General features: G+C 37.0%; 1 protein-coding gene across 1 annotated transcript in view; it reads left to right on the forward strand.

Moving 5' to 3' along the window:
• MPP7 (membrane protein, palmitoylated 7 (MAGUK p55 subfamily member 7)) overlaps window positions 1–25,321 on the forward strand; it is a 108,491-nt gene that overhangs the window by 67,431 nt on the left and 15,739 nt on the right. The window contains exons 6-10 of the mRNA XM_009895117.1: window positions 4,102–4,183; window positions 5,111–5,196; window positions 7,019–7,093; window positions 7,710–7,906; window positions 8,432–8,496. Of these exons, the coding sequence (XP_009893419.1) occupies window positions 4,102–4,183; window positions 5,111–5,196; window positions 7,019–7,093; window positions 7,710–7,906; window positions 8,432–8,496 (505 nt within the window). The remainder of the gene's footprint in view (window positions 1–4,101; window positions 4,184–5,110; window positions 5,197–7,018; window positions 7,094–7,709; window positions 7,907–8,431; window positions 8,497–25,321) is intronic.

Below are 25,321 nucleotides of genomic sequence, written 5' to 3' on the forward strand. Positions count from 1 at the left end.
CCTGCTATCCAGGATGCACAACCAGGCTACCAGGGGTTTGGCTCCTGGCCTCTCACTACTTCCAGCTCCGAAATGATATCCCAGGTTTGTTAGAGCTGTCACGCAGTTGACATAAGATAGGATGCCTCTTCACATTAAGATGGTTGCTTCTTCATCACACAGGTTCATTTCATATAAATTTAGCCATTTTAAAACTAATCTCTATGCTGCATCTATAGTCAAGAGAAAAATGGCAGTTCCAGAGAATAAACCATGCCATCTATTTAAGATGCCTGTCTTAATGAAAGGATGATTCATTCTCCAGAGCTGCCTATTTCTTTTCGTTAACTGTAGGAGGAACCTAGACACCTAGCTTGAACTAGATACATGATTTCTGTCGCTGAACTTGGGTGAAATGAACTGTGGTGATTTAAGAGAGTAGTTTACATGTTCTGCCCATGCAAATTCCACAGCTCTTCCTTACCTCTTGCTCCAAGTCCCCATAGCTCAGTTCTTATTAGTGAATGAACCCAACTATCTTATAGGTGGGATTAATTTGGGGGTAGGGACAGCCTTAATGTGCAGAGTCTCCATGTGTGTAGACAAATACTGATATTTAAATTTGCGTTTTCAATACAGAATGAATTAAAATAAGGCTTATTGAAGTACTTATTTGCATTCAACATCTGCATGTGCTTTTGTTTGACAGAAAGGTATGCAAAAATATTACGGATGTTTCAGACTTTCTTATTAGTAATTTATTTTACAGGCTAGGCTAGTCTTCTTTAAAAATAAAGGCTTATAATGTTTATATTCTGGAATCAGCAGGTAAATGAATGAACTAATAAAGCTCACATCTGTGGAACCCTGGGTGATGCTCACCAATCAGTGTTACTACATTAAAACTGAAAAAAAACCCAAACCAAAAACAAAAACAAAAAACCCAACCCAAAAACTAGTGAAAGAGCCTTGCTGAAGAAGCTTGTATTATTTTTAGTGCTTTTGCATGGTATACCTTTAAACATTCTCTCAGCCTGATCACCATATGGCTCCCAAACTCCTTATTTTTCCCTTTAAAAGTATTTTAAACTGAGCTATGCTATTACATCTGTATATGTCTCATTTAGGGTAACTTACACTTTTGGCTAGCAACACTGAAAATATTTTCCAGCTCTCAAGGTCCAGTCTAACCTTCTTCCATTTTTAAAGCTCTAAATGAGGAGCTGCACTGCACATGTAACTGAAAGTACTGGAGCTGAACATCTCATAAGAAGAAATTCTTGCCAGATTATATATACCTCATAGTTTAAGCAGGGCTGGCAGCAGTGCAAGAGAAGCTGCTTTTTCAGAAAATCAACTCTTTGGATTTTCAAAAAGAATTCCACTTGTATTTGACGATTTCTTTTTAAGTATTCTAAATTGGGATGGAAGGGGAATTTAAGAAACCTCCTTTTTTCCTTGTTTACTCTAGGTACAGCAAAAACACATAAACTCAAATAGTGCTTTTCACAGGTCTGCCCGTTCACTTTGAGTTTGCTGTAAAGGAGTTACTGACAGCGTGCTAACTTGGGTTAAATAATTTCCTTATAAATTCAAACTTGATTTTCTGCTGATAATTTCAGGTAATTCCAAATTACCTTTTATCTTTCTGGGAGCATCTTTCAAATCAGCTAATCTGTGCTAAGAATTCATTTTGTGCCAGCACATTTTAATGATAATCGCATAAAGCATGAAGTGACTGTTCCACTGGGACAAGAGCTTTATCGTTGCTGCCAGATGCCGGCTGGGTCAGTCCTGTGGTCTTTGATCGCACACAAGTTTTTTCTAAGGTCTGTCTAAAAACAAAGTGAAGTGAAGTACCTGTTTTCAGACATCAGTGTTGGGACCTGCAGTAGCTGGGTGATCGCAGCGGAAGGCTGTCAGTCGTTGCTTGTCTTTTGCATTTGGTGGCATTTAATAGTGTTGACCTCTAGGTAAAAGGCATCAACCCTTCCCTTCCAAGGATGTTTCCCTGATTAATTACAAGAGCCTCTGTTTTATGTGGACAATATAGTGGAAATATCCTGTATTTATATTTGGCTCTAGCATGCTAATGCTCCTTTTTTTTTTCCTTTTTTTCTGAATATATTATCAAAAAGATGCTTTGTACTTTTAAACAGATGTAACATTCCAGGTATTAATAATAAACTTCAAATTAATAGCTGTTGCTGCAAGGTCAAAACTTAGTATTGTGATATAGGCTAGAGGGGTTAATGTTTTGTTTAATATTCCTAATGGTATGCAATTCGTTTTGCATAGAAGTCTAATAATGAGTTTTTAAAGTGGGATTAGCTGCAGCTAAATCTTTATCTTTTTGAAACTTTCAGACTCATTTGAAACTGTAATACAAACAAATGCTTACTGATACAATTACATTATAAACAACACAGAAGAATAAGGCTGGCAAACTGCAGAATTGCTTTGCTTATGGATAAAGTCATACTAATAAATTTAAGATGTAAAATAAAATGCACAAACACAGCACGTCAATTTTGCTGGCTACTGTTAAAGTTTCAGCCAAAGAGAATATTGTGTGGTGACTGTTTCAGTTTTTCTTTATTTGCAGTAAATGTAGCTGGCATATAGTGAAATATAAATTAATCTCTTATTTTTGTCTTGTGCTGTATCTCCATCTTAGAGGCAGAGGGAAAGGGAAACAAGTTTATTTACAGTCAGCAAAATAATTAACTGTAGTAAAACGTCACTCCCATTATTTACTTGTTTCAGGAATGTGAAGCTGAAATATGTACACTTAAAAATTGAAGTAGTGATAAACATGTTCATGCTTAATCTAAACAAACATAGAAAATTAGCTGTAAAAGCAATTTAATTATTCAAGGAACTTTGTAAAGTACTTAATCACCTTACTTCAAGCACAACACTTCTCTGATGGAAGAAAATTCTAACCTGTCTTGTACTCAGAGGTGAAGTAATACTGTTCATTCACTAATCAAAAATATGGAAATTTTCAGAAAACTGACTTAGCCTGCCAGAGCCCTAAATGTTTCTGTTGATTAACAAAGTTAGAGCTATTGCAGTTATCTAACTACATTGACATGGCAAAGTAATCGCGTGCAGATAAAAAGCTGTTGGCCAGGAGGTGCTTTTGTGTTGTTTTTTAAAAATACTGGATCAGATAACCTTTTTGAAGGTGATTAGACAGTACGACCTTTCTAGCTAAAATCCCCTTCGTTATCCTGGGGATTCTGCCTTCCAGAGCAGGGCCGGCATTTGCCCTCTCTCTCCTTCCCATCTGCCCGAAAGGACTGGCACTGCAGCTTAGGCAGCGGCTCCGTGCCCCCGCTTCCCTTCCCTTCTCACTTGTCGCCGCTGCTGCCTGCTGCTTCCCCATCACCTTCTGCCTCTTTTCAGCACACCCTCCCCGTTCTAGTTACAAAGGCATTTTTCTCATCTAGACAGCTGTTCGCTGGAAATGTAACTACATGATGTCATTTTACCTAAACGCCTCGCTGCTGTGTTTGTGTAATGTATGAAAACAGTCATGACTAACGCAGGAAATGTTCCCCTCCTCTGCATTTCTGTCCCTCGGGTATCCCAGGTGAGCCCTGACATGCAGGGGCATTTCTCAAATCCATGTTTATTTATAGATAACGTTGCGAAGCAAAACTATGATTAGTGGGTACACAGGCAGTTCTGAGCATAAAGTGCAACTATTACGAACACGGATAAGGTTTTTGTACCCGCAGTATGTAACATGGCCTGTTTTAATGGAGGAAAAACAATTTGTCAATTCCTAGTAATAGTTTAGTACAGTTTTAGCAGCAGACTAAAGTAAGGTATGCTGCAGTTAACATCAAGTCAAAAGGTAAACTTCTTGTTTCGTTTGTCCAAACTGCATGAGTCAGTTCTGAATGGAAAACTCCTCACATTTTAATAGGATGGTAAAGAGTAACGTCTTTTGTATATTCTTTTCATGAGCAAGTATCATTTCTGGGGTATTCACGTATTGATACAATGCCAGCTTTTTGAAGTTTTACATCGCAAATGTTTTTTTAGTGAAGTGAATTAAAATTATGGTAAGATTAACCAAATAACTTTTTGCTGTTGTTGTTGTTTTTAAAGGGGGCTACTATTAAAAGGGATGAGCATACTGGTGCAATTGTGGTGGCCAGGATAATGCGTGGAGGAGCTGCAGATAGAAGTGGTAAGGTGGTGCTGTTTTCCAGTAGCCATTCAAGTTCTATAACTCAGAAAAAGATGAAATAAAATGGGACCATTTTGTACACATGAAATACATCACTATCACAAACAAAAGTATTTGGGGTTTGGACAGCTTTCCAAAGTGATATTTCAATCCTGGTGAAAGTAGGCATGTGGATTTTTTTCCCCAATTTGCTTGCAACCAGGTATCTTTGAGTTAGCAGATACAGAGGTTTTTTTGAGATATATCATGATTTTTTTCCAGTTGAAGACATCCACTTAGAAATTATAGGATATGCCAAGATTACAACCTGCTGATGGAGGAACTCAGGATGGCTGCATTATTTTATAGTAGTATGTCCATTCAGAGTTTCAGCTGGTAATTCTCAAAATACCAGCACATCCTTGGCTGCCATTGTTTAGTTTGGGATGCTCAAAGTCTGCAAGAGGTCCTGAGCTATACCCTAAGGGGCTTCTTTTCATTGAAGAGAATCTAGGACAGCTGTGTTTCACACTTAGATGGGGTAATGGAGTATGTCTAGATATATATTCTTAAATTAGGAAACGTTTGTGCTGCAAATTAGCACTCACAGCCTAAGTGATCTTTGCAGTACTTGCAGCTGTGTAGCAATAAGAAAGTAGTATGAGTAGGAAAAGAATTGGCACAGACATTTTTCAAACATCTGTATAAAAGTCTGGAAAAGTCATAGAGAAATGGTACTAATTTTCAGGAGGAAGGAAGAGAGGTGAGTAAACCAACCATCTCAAACTTATCTGTGAGGGCAGTAGCTATTACTGTGTTCACCATATATTCCTGCTTGTAAGTTAGAACTTAAAGTGGATGAACAAGAGAGAAAAGAGCTTGAATGTTAACGGTATTTTTTTTATAATACGTAGCTGCCATTTAACAACTCTTCTTTGCCTTCTGTAGGTCTTATTCATGTTGGTGATGAACTGAGGGAAGTCAATGGGATTCCTGTAGATGATAAAAAACCTGAAGAAATAATACACATTTTGGTAAATAGCAAACATTCTAAAATTAGTTTAGGGGAGTCAAGAAAAAGTAATTAGATTTACAATTTCTAGTGTATTTTTTAGAAAAACGTATGTTCTACAATAATGCCTTTTCTTCCACTGCCATCATTTACAAACCTCTGTTTCCTTTCTCTTAGAGAATGATTTTCCATGCATTACATATGTATGCAATTACAGATTACTTGTAAAGAGTTAACGATGGTAATATGGCTGTAAATATGTTGTAGAATGTTGCAGACCTCAATATCTAATCTACAGTTTTTAAGGCAATCTGTTGAATTCAAACTATTTTAAATGTATGCATTACTCACGAGTTAACTCCATGTGAAAATTAATTCATGATACATATACCTGATAGTATAAACTAACTGCTATATTAAGATTATATTTTAAATTGATTTTGAGTATAAAGCCATATATATGATTGTTTGCAATCCTCTGAACTGCACAATCTCTAAAGCCAGCCTGATTACTCACTTATGGAGCGCTATTGCAAATTAAGTAATTTAGACTTTTTCAGAAACATGTAATATTTTTACAGCGAAGAAACCAATAGGTGTCATGACAGGGCTTTATGTTCATGGTGTAGGCATTTCTATATACGTAAATACCTTGCTGTCCTCCTGAATAGAGCGGCTGTCTGACAGTTTTGGTTCAATAACTGAGATGATTCATTTCAAATGTTAGCCTGCTGATATTCATCCTTGCTTTATGGTTTTGTGTTCCCTACAGAAACATATTTTCCTGCAGAAATTAATATTTAAAAATCTCTAGAAACACAATAGCACTAGAAAAGGTGTGAACAATTTCCCCATTTACCTCCTCGAGGTGCAATATAAACATCAAAAGCTAGTTAGAGCTTGTTTCAAAAGTAACAGAAATATTGATTCCAGTCCTACGGCTGGTGAAATAAGAACTTGGCTGCTGCTTGTCAAACAGTGAGCTCTTGGATCGCAGACATGCCGGCAGAAGTATGTCTCGCTTGGTAGTGGACAGGCCTGTTTCCATTTTGCTTAAATCGTTGGCTGTCTGTTGCACTCTGCGAGTTTTATGAAACTTGTCGGCTGCATGCAATAGTAGCAGAGGCTCCAGCTGATTAGCACTTCCTTCAATAGCAAAATGTCACTGAGGCAGTGGGAATATATTGTGGTTAATAAGTAAAATGCAGCCAGAAAGACTTTAAGTGGGATATGGGGGAAGATGAATGGATGAGGTGGTTGATGATGGCTAACTTGTTTTAAGATTTACAGTGGAGGGCTTTTTTTCCATTTAGTACACGTAGTCTATTCAAAAATGTTTTTCTTTTCTAGTTTCTTAAAGTTGCCAAAAGAATAAATCCCCCCCCCCAATAGTTTTATGTGATAAATATGGCACAAGCCAGTTTGAATTTTTCTACCTTTTTTTTTTTTGAAAAATGAAATGTTAGTTGGATTTTTCCAGGGGTGTCCAAACTTTGCCAGCAGTCCAGCAGTTGCTTCTAATACGCACATATCAAGCTGTAGCATTTGCTTCTGCTTTCAGTGCAGAAGTGGGACCTCTGAAACATGCAGGTCCCAGTTTTTAACAGTCCATCTCTGCCCACCAGTGAAGCAGAAAAAAATGAGTGTTTCAAGTGGGTATTTTAATCTTTAAAGTGCAAAGTTTGGTATGGTGAAGCTGTGAAACCCTATGGATCATGCTTGGGAGAGGATAGATTTATTATATTTGAGTAGTTTTAAGTTAATTTGAATTTCTTTTCCTTTTAAGATTTCTTTGAAATGTACAGCCTAATTCTCAGCGCATTTTCTTTTCAAATGTTCACCAGGCTCAGTCTCAAGGAGCAATTACATTTAAAATTATACCTAGCGTGAAGGAAGAAATGCCAGTGAAGGAAGGCAAGGTAGGCAAGACTATTTCAGAAGCCATTGCAGTCACTGTTATGCTGAGGATATATATTGTTGGCTCGGACGACAGAGGCAAGAATGTGATTTACGCCTCTGGACTCAGTTTTTCTAATGTGACAATGTGTAGTGCACTGTGCACTTAAGTATTCATGTGCTGGATTTACACATGGGTGTAACAGGGTTCTTAAGCCCTAACTCTGCAGCCATGAAGTTGGCATAGGTGATCTTCAGACTTCTGCGAGGACCTGGCTTGCTTCCAAGTACTCCTTTTCTTCCATTGTACACTGGGTAGAAGATGCTTGATAGCACCTTGGTTCAAAAGTGTCTTCTCCCCTGTTCCCTGTATGGGCACACTATTGACCTGCAAAGTCCTACTGGCCTTGGATCATAGAGTCTTTACTACATTGGGATTGTGGTTGCAGAAGCAATGAATTTAACATTCCCGTATGAACGTCTAATGCTAGACGTCCATAAGGATGTTTTACAGCAGTAAATGTTTATTGCTTTACATTATTTAGTTCAATGGTTTTGAACAGTAATAGCAAAAAAGGGAGATACCTTTGGATTACATCTAATATTTTGATTCTAAAGATAAAACACGGTCTGTTTCAGATGTTTATCAGAGCCCTATTTGACTATGATCCTAATGAGGATAAAGCGATTCCTTGTAAAGAAGCTGGACTTGCTTTCAGAAAAGGAGATGTCCTTCAGATCATGAGCCAGGATGATGCAACCTGGTGGCAGGCCAAACACGAAGGTGATGCCAATCCCAGAGCAGGCTTGATCCCTTCAAAGCACTTCCAGGAGAGGTGAGCTACTGAGAAGCATAGTTTCATTATTTTTTGTAGTAAGAGAATACACTTATTTGTTGAGTTGTTAAGTTAGCATAGTTGTCATACGTAGTGCTCGTAGATTACATGGGTATGATAAACTTGCATTTGCAGCAAGACAACTGAACTTGGAAACCCGGTGCTGAAATACTTTGGATTTCCTTATTTGTCTGGCTAGAATTAATAATGACAAAAACTGATAGGATAACACTCATCCAGACTGAAAGAAAAAACATATGGAAAATACCACATCAGTATCTGTATTCACACTGATGTACTATGCAGGAATAAGAACTGCAGCAGGTTTTGGAGCGGTTACAAAAATTTGAGGCTAAGGATTTAATTCTTTAAATTGTGAATAGATTGCATTGTTTTAAGTTAATTTCTTGCAAAATCTTCTGGATATTTTGCAATAGTCTCATGATGTTAAGTGTTTATTAATCCCAAACTTGCAGTGAAAACTGAGGAGTTTGTGTCTTTCCCCTACCACCTTCCATTTTATAGGAGATTTGCACTAAGAAGACCAGAAGTGCAGATTCAGCCACTGAAAATTTCCAACAGAAAATCATGTAAGTTTGTTAACCTGGAATAGAAATCATATTGCTGTTCTCTAACCTTATAAAATAGCAGTTTGTTTCAGCCCTGTGACTACAGGATGCATTTGTCCTGGGCACAATAGCTTCTTGATCACATCGTATCCTTAGGAAAACAAATATAAGAGCTAAAATTAAAAGCTTTAAAAGCAGCTAACAATTTTTCCCAACCCTCTGACTTTGTTTTTGAAACACCAAGCCCAATTAATGTTTTGATATATAATATTTCAAAGGTTGAAATCTGTACTATTTCCTGTTGAAATAGTACAGAATTGGCTCAACAGTTTATATAATTTGGACTGCATCAATACAGTGAAATTTACATTGAGAGTGAGATAAAAGGTCGGGTAGTCTCCCCTTCTCACCCCCATATAATTGGTGATCTTTTGTGTCCTATGAAGCAGCACAAATTTTTAAAAGTCAGGACATTCTTTCACAGGCTTTCACAGAACCACTTTTTACTGATTTTTAAACAAATTCATTCTTAATAGTCTCTGCTTTTAAATACAGTAGTTGCACAATATAAGAAAAATAAGCTCTAAGAAAGCGCATACATCGAAACAAATATTTTCTTTCCACTGGAATTTACATCAACATCTGTTTTAAGTATTATTGCATATTTTACTTGACCTGTTATTTCTTTCAGTTGTACAGACTCATAACAAAGTGAGTACAATGTAAGAAACTATCATGCTTCAGTAGGATCTAAATCTTAAATACAAACATGTTTGTGAGTTGAACTAGAAATATTCAGAAAGTGGTTTAAAATTTCCAACCATCTTTCATTCTCTAACATTAAAACAAAAAGTGTGGGTACTATGGCAAACAATGGATGCTGGCATATGAAGCGCAAAACTAAATGCTTTTAGCTTTAAAACTTTTCACTGAGATTCCTGTTGCAATTTTCCTAATTCCTTGCTATGGCTTTTGTGTTCTGAAGTTTGACAATTACTGTTGGTTTTCTAATAATCTGCATTTTCTATCTTTCATTTCATTTCACTATTTGATTGTGTGCCCTAATGCTTTTGTTAACTCCAAAGCCCTTGATTAGCTTTGTAATTACAATAACAGACTATATTATTGCACTATAGCTTTTCTAATTTACATAGATCTTAGAAATAAAGAGGACCTCCTCCAGCCTGTAGTAAAACTGTTGTTTTTCTAGGTTCTAGGTCAAGTTGCTCTGCCCCAGTTTTGGAAAAGTGTCTGATCCCAGAGTATAGCTTTTTCTCTCTGTCCACTGTTCTTGAATCTGGATAATACCCTCAACAAGAGCCTTCAATTAATGTGGCACTGGTGCTTTTGAAGAGGTAAATCAGCTGCTGCAGCAAAAATGCATGACTCCTTTTGTAATGGACTGCATCTTCTTAGTGACCTTCAAGTGAAAGGTTTTACAGATGCATCTCACCCTTCCAAATAGGCAGCCTGAACTTGATTGGGGATTGGCAAAATTGCAACCCAAAGAAGACCCACAGTACGATGTTTACTATTGTTGTCTCTGCTGTCTCCACTGACCTTGTCTTAACTAGCTTAAATAAGGGAGAAGAGTTCCTCTCTTCCTCCCCTTTCCTTTAAAACTTGACAGAGCCATAGGGTCAAGCAGCATGCCTATTATTGTTCTCTTTCAGACTTCCTTTAAACAAAGCAAGGTCCAGCTAAATACCGTCTAGAAGGCAGTGGTGCCTCTTGAAGGAGAAAAGACTGCAGAGTAATGTAGGTTTGACATTTTCTCTCTTCCCCATTTCTTAGGACAATCTGCTGCGACATCTGCCAGATTTCCAGGGGAAAAGGGGAAGTGCTGTTCTGAGTAGAGGTCTGTCCCTTTATTCAAAGATTGAACATGATTTTAGTGCTGGGAGGGAATTCAGATCCTTCATAGAGGAGGCATTTTAAGGACCAGAATTCAGCTATAGAAAAAAATGTTGTGACTAGGATGTTGCTCAAGTTGCTCACAGGAAAACCTTCCACTTGTGTGTCTTTTCAAGATGATTCCACATAGGCTGGGAAACTCCGTGCCCTTGTGATCTTTCTGAAGTTAGGCAGCTTTTTCATGTTACCAAGCACAGCAGTGAAGCTGTGAGATGTGGAGCCCATGTCTGTATTCATGCAGAGCAATCACCTTGCCAAAACTGGGAGATGCTGGGAAAGCGTGCATTGCTCAGCTGAACAAACAGCATACTGCCAGTATCAGAAACATGTAAGGAAGGTGACATAGAGAACAGAAAATTGGAAAGGACTGCTGGGTCTGAATTCTTTTTTTTTTTTTTTTTTTTTAGGCCTTTTCTGTCTTGTGTGCTATGGGCCACTGATTATTGTCCTCTAAAGTTATATTTCACAGGTTCCCATGTAAGGAGGTGGGAAATTGGTAATGCTTGATTTCATCTGATTCTTTTTTAATCCTGTACTACAGCCCTTCAGCTTGATACAGGGTTCTCCAACGTCTGGAAGGGCAATTGTGTGGGGAAACTGATGCTCTGTAGATCTTCCTGAAGTAGCTGTATATTGAGAGGTTCCTTGCTATTGCAGTTGATCCCATGCAATCATAGGACGTGAATTTCCTTACCAGTTAGGAGGGAAAGGGCAATTTGCCAGCTGAGCTGACAGTCCTATAGCTTCCCAAAGACGAAAACCTGTTGACTTCAGCAGTGCTGCTAATAAAAGTCCCTTTCCTGACAGGACTGGGAGTTGCACTGGGAAGCTTTCTTGAGACGTGGTAAGTAGCACGGGATGTCGGCCTGCTCTGTCGGTCATCTTATTCCACAGATCCCATGTTTTGTAAGGAGGAAGAAACCTGACTACCTGCCTTTGTTTTTAATAGGGAGAATCAAGGAGGAATACTCTATTTTCTTGGATACCAAGAAAATTTGAGTCAGCTCTGGTTGCTTAGGTGGGCTTCCAGGGTAGTAGTGTCCTTCTACTTGAAAATTAATCTAAAAATTAGTCAAAAATATGTAACATAGAAGTATGCTATAACTTTTTTTTCCCTCTCTTCTCAAGCCAGTTCTGGAACTGGGAAGGACTATTGTATTTGTCTAGAAAAAGAGCTGTCTGAAACATAGTGAATAACTGTATTCACAGTAACATTAATGTCTGACAGGATTTGCTTTGATAATTAAGTATATTTCAAAACCTGTGAGGAGCTACATTGAATTACTTTTGGGAAGCTGCCTTTCTATTTCCAATTCTGATTTTTTTATACTTTTCAGCATAGCAGTGCATGTTGTGTAAAGTTGTTAATCCGTACACATATTTGTGTCTTACAAATTTGGAAGCAAAAAAGTGGGCTTTTTTGGTGATGCTGACCATGCTTGTATGTATACAGATGTCAAGGAAAGGAAGTAGAGGATATTTTCCAAGGAACTTTTTCAGAAAGAATTTGTTGCACTGAGAACAACAGAAACCCAACCTTATTCTAAACTATCAAAAGGATCAGTTTATAATGGAAATGTCAGTACATATTTCACCTTAATAGCAAAGTCAACTTGTTTCATTGTGTTTATGTGTAAAATGAATGTAACTAAAAGTAAATACTTTAGCTTTGCGGAAGACACAAGCATATGCCTCTTCCAGAATTTAGCTATTTTCTTGAAAGAGATAAGAGATCTTTCTCACATTGCACCAGTCACAGTGAAAAACCTTTAACATGTATACACTGGAGGAGGGGACAAAACAATGTACATTCCATATTTAAAGGTAAGTGAAATCACACTTCTTCACTTGAAAATGGAGAGGGTGCATAGTTTGATGGTATCTGGGCGTAAGGTGACAGGAAACTGATAATGTAGAGGGACCCTACACTGACAAAAGATGATTTTACATTGAGAAGAAGACCCAGAAAAAGTAGGAATAAAGAAATAAAGGGAAAAGCAGGGAAGTGAAATCTCTTAGTGACGATGAAGAAAAAGAGAAAGTATTGTAACAAGCGCAATGGAAGAACATATGGACAAAAGCTGCCCATAAACCCCATTAGGCAAAACCCCACAGAGGGTGGGCTTTGAAATTATTAAATTAGTGCAATTAACAGTATTATGCAAGAGCATTACTATAGTCAGTATTTGTACTATAGTTCAGTTGTTTCTTGATTCCGTTTAAGTCAAACACTAACATATGTGTTTTGTTAAAGATTTGGAAAAGGTGAATGCAAAAATTACTAATATAAGCTCTGACAAGTTTTTTTTTTTTATTGTTGGTAGAAAACCTCAATAAGTTCAACATTAGTATTTGTTAAGTTTTAAAGGCACAAGATAAGTGGCAGTTAGATGTGCTGACCTGCTGGCAAGGTTGATAGTGTTACTTCGCAGGCTCTGAGTTAGTGCAGAAATGACGGAGGGCATCATCCTCTCAAGCATTTTCAGCATTTTTCTCAATACTTAACAATACTTAACTGCAATGACTTTTCAGCAAAAAGCAGTAATGCTTGTGCATTAATAGTATCAGAAAATTATACTGGGGAACAAATGGTAAGAAAAAGCAGCGTAGAAAAGAAACTCAGAAAATGGAATGGAAGTAAAGGAATAGAGATGCATGAGATCGTGTGAGTAGGACTAATCCTTTGCGTGCTGGGACTGTGAAGGTGCAGTGTACCTGACGCGGGGCGTGAGGGAGCTCTGTGGGGTGCGGAGGGAGGTACAGTACACGCGCCTGGCTGCATGCAATCAGCTTCCGTGTGGCTGAGCTCGTGAGCCGTGGCTGATGCCAGCTCTGCAGAAACCTGCTTGCTTGGTATTCCTGAATAATAATTAACAGCATTCCTGGCTTTAGGAGGTCATCTTAGCTTGGGCACAACTTTGTAGCCAGATCTGTCTCTATGAGCTCTTCTGTCACTGCGTCCCAGCTACGGGACTGCATCTAGACTCTGTATGGGGAAGAATTAATTTGTTCAGTAGTTCCCAGTCTGTTAACTTGAATAGAGAGACTACTCATGCTCTCACTGTAATAGTCACTGCTAACAAACGTGGTCATTCTTGCATTTGTAGTTTGCTTTAATTTGTAGATAAAACACCGATCACCTATTTTTTTGAGGGGAAAAAAAAAGTAAATTTCTTTGAATAACAACCAAATAACTCACTGTTCCGCAGTTATTGTAAACTACAATAATTGGCCAAGACATTATATTCCTTCAGCACAATTTTGCTTTCACAGTGGTTACTGTGTTTATTCTTCTGTTATATATGTGTTGTCTCTGGTATGAAAATTACTGGTAACTTTATATTTTATACTAGTGTAGCCTGTAACTTCTGTTAACTTGTGCAGCATGTGCATATGTGTATGTGTATATCCATACCCTGTGTGTATAGTTATATATAAATATGTATATGTATGTAACATATATGACAGAGCTGTTCAGAGATGTCTTTTTCCTTGAAAATACATTTGTTCTGTGTATTTAATGCTAAATGTAAATACTTATGTGGCAAAGCCATCATCATATAGTTTTTCTAGGGCTTAAAACCCATTTTACTTTCAATTTTGATTTACCATATGTGATTGGCATTGTATGAGCAAGAGGAAATATTTAACTGCAGCCAAATGGTGTTTATTCAAACAAGATGTAACCCAGTTTATCCATAGATGAGTGTCTTGTGAATTGAAGATCGTGTTCTGCCAACAAAAGAATTTAAACAGGCTAAAAGAATGAATGCTTTGTACCACTTGTATTTGAAGACCAAACATTTAGTAGAAATGTATAGTAGGACTCTTTTGCAGGTTATAATTGCTGCACAATCTTAACTGCCATTCTTCTCAGTATTTTTCTGTGTTCATATTTGAAACTTGATTGCCCACCTGCAGGTAGTTAGGAGTTAAATTAGCACATTAGCATCTTTGTTCAGAAGTCGTCTGTCTTTACAAATATTAACTTCTGCTACCACAGAGAAATTAAGGAAACCTGAAGCTGGATGACATTTGAGTCAAGGTCACATGAGAGAGAAGTGGAAACGGATCTAATAAACTCTTGCTCTGTCCTTCGCCACAAGACTGTCCTCCTTCATTTTCCAAATTATCTTGGTAGAGATACTGCTATCTGATGATGTTGAGAGAGGGTTAAATTAGATCACCTTAAATTTCCTATAGCATGAAACGTATATGTATCATTTGATCTACAAAACCCTATAGGGTAAAAAAACTGCAAACCAGTGTAAATGCCGATTGCTATGTGGGGCTGTTCATCACTAAAAAATCAGGAGTGTTTAATATTAGCTGTAACACAAATTGTCGTACATCACAATTTCTTGCTTAATCGAGTGAAATAGAATTTAAGGGATAATGTAACTTGCTTGTGATAAGAAACTAGAACAGAGCTGATGGATCCAATTTTAGACTGAGAACCACTTACGTAAGATTCTTTGATGGAAATATTGTTGAAAGAAAGCAAAAGTTGAAAATCTTAATCTGGTGCTGGACTGTTGCAAAGACTTGAGGAAGCTCCTGGAGTGTCACTGGTTTTGAGCTTCATAAGTAATATAATTTAGGTGAGGGCCCCAAAATCAAATCTAAATATATTTAAGTTAAAATACATACAAAACTACAGTGTATGTGATACTGTTTTGCGTTGTTATAGTTTAGCGTATTGGCTACACTGAAATCTTTCTAAAATGAATAAAAACACCTACTTCCTAAGCTTCCATTGCGCTTGTGTTTCCTATTTCTTTTTCCCATTTTTCCTATTTATGTCTTGGTACTGCTTTGTTGTTGGTTTAGAAGCCTGTTCCATGACTATTTTCTTTGTAACTTCCTCTCCCTTCTGATCACACTACATTTACTTGATCGTATTTCTACTTTTCTCAGTGGTTTATTTGCTCCATGTTGCCTTATGTTTTTTTTTCATTTTGTTACTGCTTTTATTTTCCTGCTTCCCACCAGATTTCCTCCTCTTGACTGTGTCCCCTTTTAGTCTCTTATTTGTTCTTTCAGATAAACACTTCTGTTTCCTTTCTCACTCTGCTTTAATTTAGTAAAACTATATTGGCCTGAGATCTACCCAAATTTTCCATGTCTCTAAACTTTCAAACTTCATGCATGTATCTGCACATATCTGCTGCATGTGTTCAACTGCTGCAGGCACACAGAGCTGTGTTAGTTAGCGGTGAATCACAATACAAAGTTTCCTGGCAAATAGCCTTTGGCTTTACGAAGGACAGGCAATAGCTCTGGTAAAATTCCTGGTAGAGTTCAAATTGGCACCTATATGTTGATGACTGTTTCATAGCTGTATGAAGCATTGAAGACCTATCGGTTTACCACTTTTTCATTACAGACTGTTACGTTCAACCTTAGGAGTAGCCCAAGAAAGCCAAGAGTGGTATTACAAAGGAAGATTTTTAACAAAACACAAAGTTCAGAACACCTTCACTTTATCTCAGCATTAAACGTCAGCTTGTAGAAGTTTTGGCTTGTGCTCTCTGGCACCAGCTGGCTCGCTTGGGAATCCTAACAGCTTTAATTTATAGCACGGATGGATAAGATGGTTTCCTTCCCTAGCAGGGGTAGGCCACAAGCGGGCATTCCCTCCGGCTGTTCTCAGCCCTGCTGCTGTAGCTCCACCATCGCGTACTTGCAGGTCTCCTCCGAAGGTCTGTGGTGGTCAGGGCTGAGCGAGCGTATACCTGTGCATACATACAAACCTCTTTCTCCTTTCAGTCTTTCACGTTCGTAGATGAGGACTTGTCTGTTTCCAATGATAAAATACCAAACAGAATAAAATGCACAGTCTCTAGTTAAGTCAAGTAACTTTGTTGAATTCAAGAGACTTTTTAGACGTATTGTTTTTTCAGGAGATACATTTGCAGCCTATTGAAAGTCACGGAAACAGAAATTTAGAAAAACTTGTCATGCATATCAGGAGATGTAAGAGGTCTCTCAGCACAGAGAAGGAGAAATAGTACCTGGAAGCCAGCCTGCCGTTCTGGGTCCAGCCTTAGGGCGTTTGTCACTTCAAGAATTGGGAGCTTTTAAGGTCAGGAGAGGAAAAAAGGATCCAACGCTTTCACTCTCAACTCACAAAACTGTCGGCACTCTTCTAAGGCACCAGATTGTGTCAACCAAGCACGGCTCACGTTAGAGGACCTTCCAGCCTGCTAAAACCGTATGGTCACCTCGAGTGTAGAAATAAACTTTAAATAAGATTCAGAGAAGTCTTCCACGTTAATATTTTAAAACATAAGTCCTCAAGAAAAAAAGTACCAAGAAATGATTCTGCAAAGCAGTATTCTTCCCCTGGCAGAAGAGACTCTTGTATCCATTTCATGGCATGAAATGGGAAAAGCTCTTCTGTGTAATCAGATAGGCAGGAGAGTTTTGGCCTCGCTTTTGTTTGGTACATCAGTTACGCATGCAAGATTGTAAAATATCTCCTGAATAATTTCTTCACATTCCGAGGAAAGACATGCTTCATGGAAACTCTTTGAAATATTTATATTTTAGGCATATTTAGCCAGATTCCAAAGGAAATTTGAATGAGATGTAGGTTGTAAAATCTCTATATGAATCTAGACCTTAGTATATAATATCTGTGAACAAAAAATCATTTTATATATATATATCTTGCTTTTCTGTAAAAGCCTAAAAGTGATTGCAGAAAATTGTTTTCCACTATCAAGGAGGCGGAATTTTATTGACTTACTATAGGTAAGCAGAAAGTCTTAAGTAGATCTGTTATATTAAGATAGTGTCAGAGAAAAAATGACAAGAGTGTATAAATTCTTTCAGCAATTTTTCAGCTACAGGTATAGACATTAAAAAAAAATTCAAAAGCCTCTCCAAAACCCAGCTCCAAGGGCAGTAGCAGCTGTTACTGTAAGTGCAGAAAAATACTGAGATCGTGTTCATGGTAGTGATTCTTAGAAATTCTAGGTTAAGGCTGATTAAATGGAATTAATAAACTTTGCATTTAATATCAAATAGGTCTTATTCCATCACAACTGGGTAAGGTCATTGCTACCAAATGAATAGCGGAAGAATCTCATGTAGGAAATTTAAAGTGCACCTAATATTTCAATGTCTTTTTAGGTCCTTTTCTAACTGAGTGTAGTTAAACATGTAAGTTAAACTCAGTGCTGGTATGTTGGTATATGCCTCAATATAATAGGTGCTATCAAGAGGATTTTAGAGTAGCTTACATAGCTAAATTTTTTCCTATTTTTGAAGTATTAAACAATAATACTTTGTTTTTTTGGCTGTTCTAAGATGAGGAAGCGGTTGAGTGTGGTAGGTGCATTTTTCTTCTTCGATTTAACTTTTCTTTCTTAAGTTATGTTTTCACTCCATTTAATGATTTCCTTTCCTATTTTTCCTTTGTGCTTCTCAGAGGAAATTGAAGGTACATGTACAAAAGTTTCCCTGCTTAGCCCAATAATTTTATTTAGAGAACATGTGTTTAGAATTAAATTGAATATAGTCCAACGTTTCTAAGAGATGTTATACATATAATGCTTTTATGTTACCACCAAATACACTGAATCATTTTTTAAAAGTAGATAAAAATACCAGAATATTCCTAGTTGCTTCATGTAAATATCAGTAATTTGGATTATTGTTTTAAACTGCTTTCTCTCTCTCTATCTTTTGGAAGATACGTATAGAAAAGTAGTATCATATAATAACATTAGCGAAACTTGGGTGGGCTGGGTTGGAAGGAGATTGTTCCGACTTAATTACATGGCCAAGAGAGGTCTTGCATTTCTAATTAATACTGACGAAGTATTTCTCTGAGATGGTAGAAAGTTCATCCATGTAGTATCATCCTTATTGTTCTCCCTCTGAGTGTAGCCGGTTACTGTTATGCTTGCAGCATATGTTAAAGTAATAGCAGCTGATCTCTTGTAATTTTTTTTTTTTTTTTTTACTTATGAGGCCTTTGTTTATAAAGGCATTAGAAATTGTAGCTCATATTTTTGATCAAAGGGCCTCTGGCATGTAAAAATATACATTATAGCTATTTTATATCAAATGAGAGGATGTGTTTTTGATCAAAAACCTTTCTGTCTAATCCAGTGAGCCAAAACTTAAAGCTAAAGTTTGATAATGTATAATTTACAAAAAAGCTTGATTTACATCAAATACGTTTTGCTTTCTTTTAAGTGTCATCGTATTTTCTATTAACTGATAAAGTGTGAATAATACAGTGCTAGAATTCTTTTTAGAATGTTTGCTGTCATCACAATTTTTGCTTGAAAAGGTAAAAAGATCAGTGTGCATGCTGCAAAATTCCAGGATATCTCCAGCTAAAATATAAAACAATAAATGTTGTTTTATGTTTTTAAGAAAATGGCTTATTGAAGGCTTTTTAATGCTATGCTTCGTACAGTTGTCATTTTTTAAGTACTTCTGTATTTTTTGCTGGGCTTCTAACTATTCTGCTTTATTTCTTGGCTCTTATTCTGTATGCTTTTACCCTTCGTCCAGAAGATGCTGAATGTGCTGGTCACAACAGTGGATCCTATCTAGGTGAGCAATCGGTTACAAAAGACAATGTCTTCCTTTCTTTCAGCTTCTTTTCCCTGGAACTTCTGTGTCCACTTTGCTTGGGGGGGCAATCTGCATATAAATGTCCTTACTCTGCATGAGAAAAGCATGAATATTAAGGTTTTAAAAATGGCTCATTGGATTTGACATAAAGGGTTTATGTAGTGTATGCCTTTATCTGGTTAAACATCAGCTACTAAAATACTGGTTTGATTTTTTAAGTCAAAATAAAAAATATATATAAATTTGGGAAAAATGTTGACTTTTAAAGTACATTAAGTAAGCAATGTGTTTAATGAAACAAAAAGGCTACTGTATCGTGAAAAGTTTGAGTACATCTTTAAAGATACTTTCAAGGTTTTATCTAAGTTTTGCTTACAGTTTCTTTCTTTGTACATGTCTAACAATTTTGGGAGGATTCAGTGAGAGTACAGAGCAAATCTGCAGGCACCAGTTCTTTTTCCACATTACAAAACAAAATAAGTCATAATAACTCAATAGCTTAAATTTAGCTTTAAAGCTAGTCAGAGCTCAATGTATCATTGCGGGGAGGGGGGAAGAGGAGGGGAAGGAGTCCTTTGGATTCAGCTGCAAGATTCCAAATTTCAAACAAAAGTAACATTTAAGAAAGGTGAATGTTCCATGATATGTTTCAACTTTTTAATTTGTGCCATTTTAAAAGCTATGTAAAAATATTTTAGTTGAAACTGTCCAGAATTCCTGCCAGCTGAAGGCTGGCTGGAGCGGATTTTGTGGCAACCAGCCCTTTTCCCAAGGCTTTCATCCTCCTACTACGAGAGGAATGGGAAGAAACTTGTCAAAGGGCTTTAGTACATCCAAGCCACTGGGCTCACTGAAACACCCTAGACCAGTACTGTAAATTAGAGAAGGTTTTCATATTGCACTATACTGTTTTTAAATGTCATATATAAACTACATAAGGAACACACAAACTATATAATTGAAAGAACTTCAACCTCTTTCCAAAACCTTAGAGTGGTATAATTTCATCACGTTATTTGTGGAACTAGCGGTGATCTGATTGTGCTGAAAATGAACTTCTAACCTTTATTAGTTAATCAACTAAATTCATGTTGAATTGTATTGAGAGATTGAAGTATGCTTGGAAAATTACACTTTGGATGTGATTCCAGATGAACTGCCTTTTCCTTATCCAATCTTCACTTTGAAACAGAAAAGTCCTTTTTTTCTGCCTCCTACCCCCACCTTTTTCTTTCTGTCTGCAAATACAGTTTGCATGAATTCTCAAGATCAGACTATCACGGTTTTGCAATCTGATCTTAGTGGGCTGATGCTTTATTTGAGAATGAAGGTTGCAAAACAGAGTCCGCCTTTTCTTGGTGTTGTAGCCCTTTCAGTAAAACATTTTGGTCAACGGTTGCCAAAAAGGCTCGATCATCTAGGAAGGAGATGTCTTGTGGAAGAAGCTACTGTTGTCCCAGATGAACCAAAAATCAAGATGGAATGTAGCTGACTTATGCAAAACTTTACAAAAATTATTGGAGTACTACTGTACAGCGCAGGCAATGGTTTATCTCTTGAGAGCTTCCACGCAGTGGAGTTCAGGCATCGGTCCAGAGAAGGTACCTTCAGCCTTCTCACAATGGGTTTGTGCTGTTGGAAGTGAGATTTTGGAGAGGAGAATCAGAAGACAGAACAACAGGGGGAAAAAAAGACTTGCCTAAGGTTAGGACCAGTTTTGGGGTAAGGAGACAAGTATATTCACTGATCGTGAATAATTAGCTATTTGGTTTAGAAATCAGAGGTTCCTTGGAGCTCTTCACTAAGATTCATTTATTAAAAATTATCCCCTCTCAAGATCAAGCTGGTAGGCTTTTGAAAGCTGATGTTACCATTCTTTTGCACATGGTAACAGGAGAGTGATTTTAATTCAAACTGTCTCGTGCACTCCAGTGTCTCCTTGTTTCACAAAACATTAGGAGCCCAATCCTATTCAGGCACATTTAGGGTTGCTTTTCTCCTAAATTATTTTTCAGTTGTATTTTCTCAAGGAGCAAACCGCTGTGGAATAACTTTCTGGGCTGGACAAATGCCACTGCCTAACATGTAATAATTCGAACAAAACTTGCTGACCAGCTGCAGGGAGGACACACAGCTTCTACCTATGTGCTGTGCAAGATGCAAAACTCGGATAGTCTATAAGGGAAAGGAGTCCTAGGCAAAGACACTTTATAAACCCTCTGTTAGGTACATGGGAGCCAATACCATATCTAACTGCTGCAGTCTACCTTCCTGCTTAGGAGGGGCCTCTTTCCTTTCCACTGGTCTGACTATATTCAATCCCATGGGTAGTGAAGGCCTTCAAATATACTTTTTTTTTTTCCTGCCTGTTGTTTTTTTGAGAGTGGGAAAACAAATATGTGTGATTTTTGAAAACAGCATATTCTGAGTGTCAACCTGTGTTTTGCAGTACTGTTTTTTTGGAGTGAATCCTGAACATCTCAATTTTTCTGAATGTGCGTATTCTTGAAAGATGATAGACATTTATGGCCCTCCTTGATTACTAAGTAACAAAGAATTTCAAGGCAAGTCTCTTCATTATTCTAACACAAAGTCTTGATTAAACATACTACACTGAAAACAATACTTAAAACATCGCCACTGAAGGGCTTGGATCACACCGACAAGTTCAGGGTGGTTTAGTGACACCCAATTAAATGCCTGTCTATATGTTGTAACCTGTTACAGGAGCAAGGGAGTCTGACTTAGCTTAACCATTGCTGAAGGAGTTGAGCTGTATTACCTTGTATTTACAGCAGGTTGTATTCACACATATGAGCAGTTAGCATGAGGTAAGTTCAAGTATGGTAAATGGTTCGTGTGTCTAAATTCTAGAGACATTTTTAAAAGCATGGATACACCGGTTGCTTCCTAAAACCAAAATGAGTAAGTCATGTTTCATACTGCTTTTGATAGTATGTAATCACATCAAGTGAACTACAACAGTTCTAATACCAGGTCATGAATCTTCAGTCTATTTTATGTCTCTTTATGGGTTTAGGGCTCTGTATTTGTTGGCATTTCAGTCTGTGAACCAGCATATTCTGTGAACGTCTGACCCTCTCTGAAAGGATATGTACTTTTAGACACACACGAGGTGGTCGCGAAGGGCAACAGAAGAGGCAGCTTTCAGAAAGCAGAATGTCTGTACCATCTGGGGTCAGATCTTTTATATCCAAGGTTATGCTGCTGTTAATTCGAACCCTCCCCTCTAAAGTGACTCTGATAAATTTCATGATTTTTCACCAAATTCTAATATTTGAGTCACAGTATAATATTGTATGTTTCTGCAGTAATTTCCTGAGGAATTGCTGGAGAGAACATTAGGAGTTTGCCTTTGCCAAGCTTAAATTCTAGTTACATTACTTGAACCTTTATGAACATACAGTAAATATAGATGAATATCATCTGTTTACTATTCTCAATTTTGTCTTAAAAATCCAGACATAATCTAAATTTTTATTAACCCTGTCTAAATGTGCAAGCTGGGAATCAGTCCAGAAGCAAGCAGAGTAAGTCGTCTGCTCTGTGTTTGTGCAGTTCCTGTGTAACAATAGAAATACTCAGCATATGAGCCAATATAAAAAAAAATCCTAATATTTGGGGGGAAAGAAAAATCCAGAAATATCTACTAAAAATATTGTATTCGTACAAACCTAGATAATGACTATGGTGCCAAACTTGCTTTTGTCAGTAATATGAATACAAAAAGTACTTGTAAATACATTTAGAAATAAACAGCATTTGTTGACTGTAAGATTTCTGTTCTGTAAGATTAGACTAAATTCAGTGAAGAATATAGATAATTTAAACAGATACTTAAGCACTTGTTTTAATGAATGAAAATGAACAAAAGCATGCGTAAGTGCTTTGTAGCAATCTGGACCCTTACAGGTGAATTTAAATTATAGTATTTCCTCTTAGTGTAATTTCTCTGAATTTGAGAAATTAACTTTCTACTTTCAGGAATATATTTGGGTTTAAATTCACACAACATAGTTGCAAACTTTTGTTCCCTTGTTCTTTAGAATTATATAATTAAATTTAAATAAATACACCTTTTTACATCAGCATCCTTTTAAAATATTTTAGGTGAGACAGGTTCATGCATTGCCTCTTTTCAGTTTGGATTTCTGGGTGAGGTCCAAGGGGATTTCTCTGTTTAAATGTAAGGATGTGGTTCCGAGATGACCAAATGTATATTGCTAGTGGTTAAAAGAATAATCACGCTTTTCTGCTAGGGTTTGTTTTAATTCTTTTTCTTAGAGACATAAATAGGTTCTCTTGGATTGTTGTTGGGCCTCAATTAAGTTTATTAGTAGCAGCCTTTGATTTTTATTTCATGTTGAGAAGTGTTATAAAGTTTGAAGACATTTGTAGTTTGAGAACATTTGTTCTTCATATTTTCTTCCCAGCGGCTGTTCTTATTTCACCAAACTGTTACATTCCAGCAGTAGTTTATGGGTTTGCATGTTCAGTAGGCTTCTAGTCATGTAGCTGAACCCAGTGAGCTGGTGCAAGCTTCTCAATGGTCAGAATTTTATGTTGCTTTAGTGACAGAATTTTCCCCTTCTATTTTATAATCTGCATACTTGGCAACAGGTTAATCTCTGCTGATATCCATATTCCGCAGACAGTATAGCCTGCAGCTGCTTTCATATTCATTGAGGTTTATATTATCAAATATTCTGGGCAAGCAATGCTTTTCCCCTTTGTTCTTTATAGGAATTTACTTTCAAGTTTAATCATTTTATAGAAACTTTATTTTTCTATTGCATATCAGTATTGGTTTTGTTTTTCCATAATGATTTTCACTATATTTTTAATAATGCTTTATTGTTAATTTAAATAGGTGAAGTTTGTTTTTATCTTTCCTAAACTGTAAAATATGCAAACATCAGCAGAATATTTTTTTGCTTGTTCAGAAATATTTCTGTTCCTTGCAAGTATGATGTTCTTTCAGTTCAGCTTTATCTTTTTGCGCAGTCATAGCTGCCCAACTTATAATGCAATTATAAATGCAGAATTCAATAAAAAATATTTATTAACGGTTCTTTATAAAATAGGTTCTGAAGGTAGTAAAGTTGAGCCGCATACGTGAGGATGTATAATGGCAGATGTGAGAGGGAGAATCATGTTTCCAGGAATGCAGTAGCAGTATCATAAAAATGTTGGATACATTTGAAACAGTCTCATCCTTTCTCTCTGTACTGTACGTTTTCCTTGGTTTTGAACGCTGCTAAAAGCAAGCTTTCTTGGGTTTCTCTATAGGGCTATTCAGATGTGCTCTGAGGAACATTAAAACAACTTTCAAATTGACAATAGTCTTAAAGTGGCAAAGCAGTCAGGGTAGCACAGGTTTTTAATACTCAGTAGTTTTACAGAGCATCTTCACCAGCACACTGCAGAGAAATCAGCCGTACTGGGAATCTGCTTCATTACTTCTGGCTAACGTGTTTGTTCTTTTTAATTAATGTAAGAGCTTTTCTGTAGTAACAAAGTCCTAGATGAACTTGTTGTTGAACCTTCTTAATATACAGGACAATATTACTATTTTCATTTTACCAGTGAGTTTCAGTCACAGAAATATCAACTGTTTTAATCAAGGAAACCCATGTTAGCAGTGGAACCCTATCACCCAAGTCTTTGGGACGCTTTATATGCAGCTTGTAAAAGTGACAAGGGATGAATCAGCCTGAAGACAACACTGAAAGATTTTCTCCTTTTTGATTAAAAAAAAACCAACAAAAAACAACAACACAACAGGGTTTTTTTCTCTTTGAAGAGAAGAAGGAGTGAAAATTCTTGAATAACCCACCACCTGGTAGCTTGGTAATGAAATCTGAATAAAGTGGATTGAGAAATGAGGAACAAGTTACAAATGGTCTTACTAAAACCTAACAGCAGAGATTGAATTGATATGGAGATTTTGCAGACAGGATATTTTTCCTAAAGATTCCACAGTTCGACATGTAAGCCGAGGTTAAGAAGCTCTGGCACTCTGAGACAGCTACACGGAGGCCCCGAGCTCTTGGTATTTGTAAGGTCAACACCAAACTGGAATGGAGACGATTGGTTTAGCTTCATTTGATTGCTACCCTTACTTTTTGCCTTTTCCAGATATGTGTATTCTGGTTTTTATAGAATCATAGAATTGTCTAGGTCAGAAGAGACCCTTGGGATCATCAAGTCCAACCATCTACCCTACTCTACAAAGTTCTCCCCTACACCATATCCCCCAACACCACATCTAAACGTCTCTTAAACACATCCAGGGATGGTGACTCAACCACCTCCC

The sequence above is a fragment of the Charadrius vociferus genome, unplaced genomic scaffold (genome assembly GCF_000708025.1).
Source record: "Charadrius vociferus isolate BGI_N301 unplaced genomic scaffold, ASM70802v2 scaffold61, whole genome shotgun sequence".
NCBI lineage: Eukaryota > Metazoa > Chordata > Aves > Charadriiformes > Charadriidae > Charadrius > Charadrius vociferus.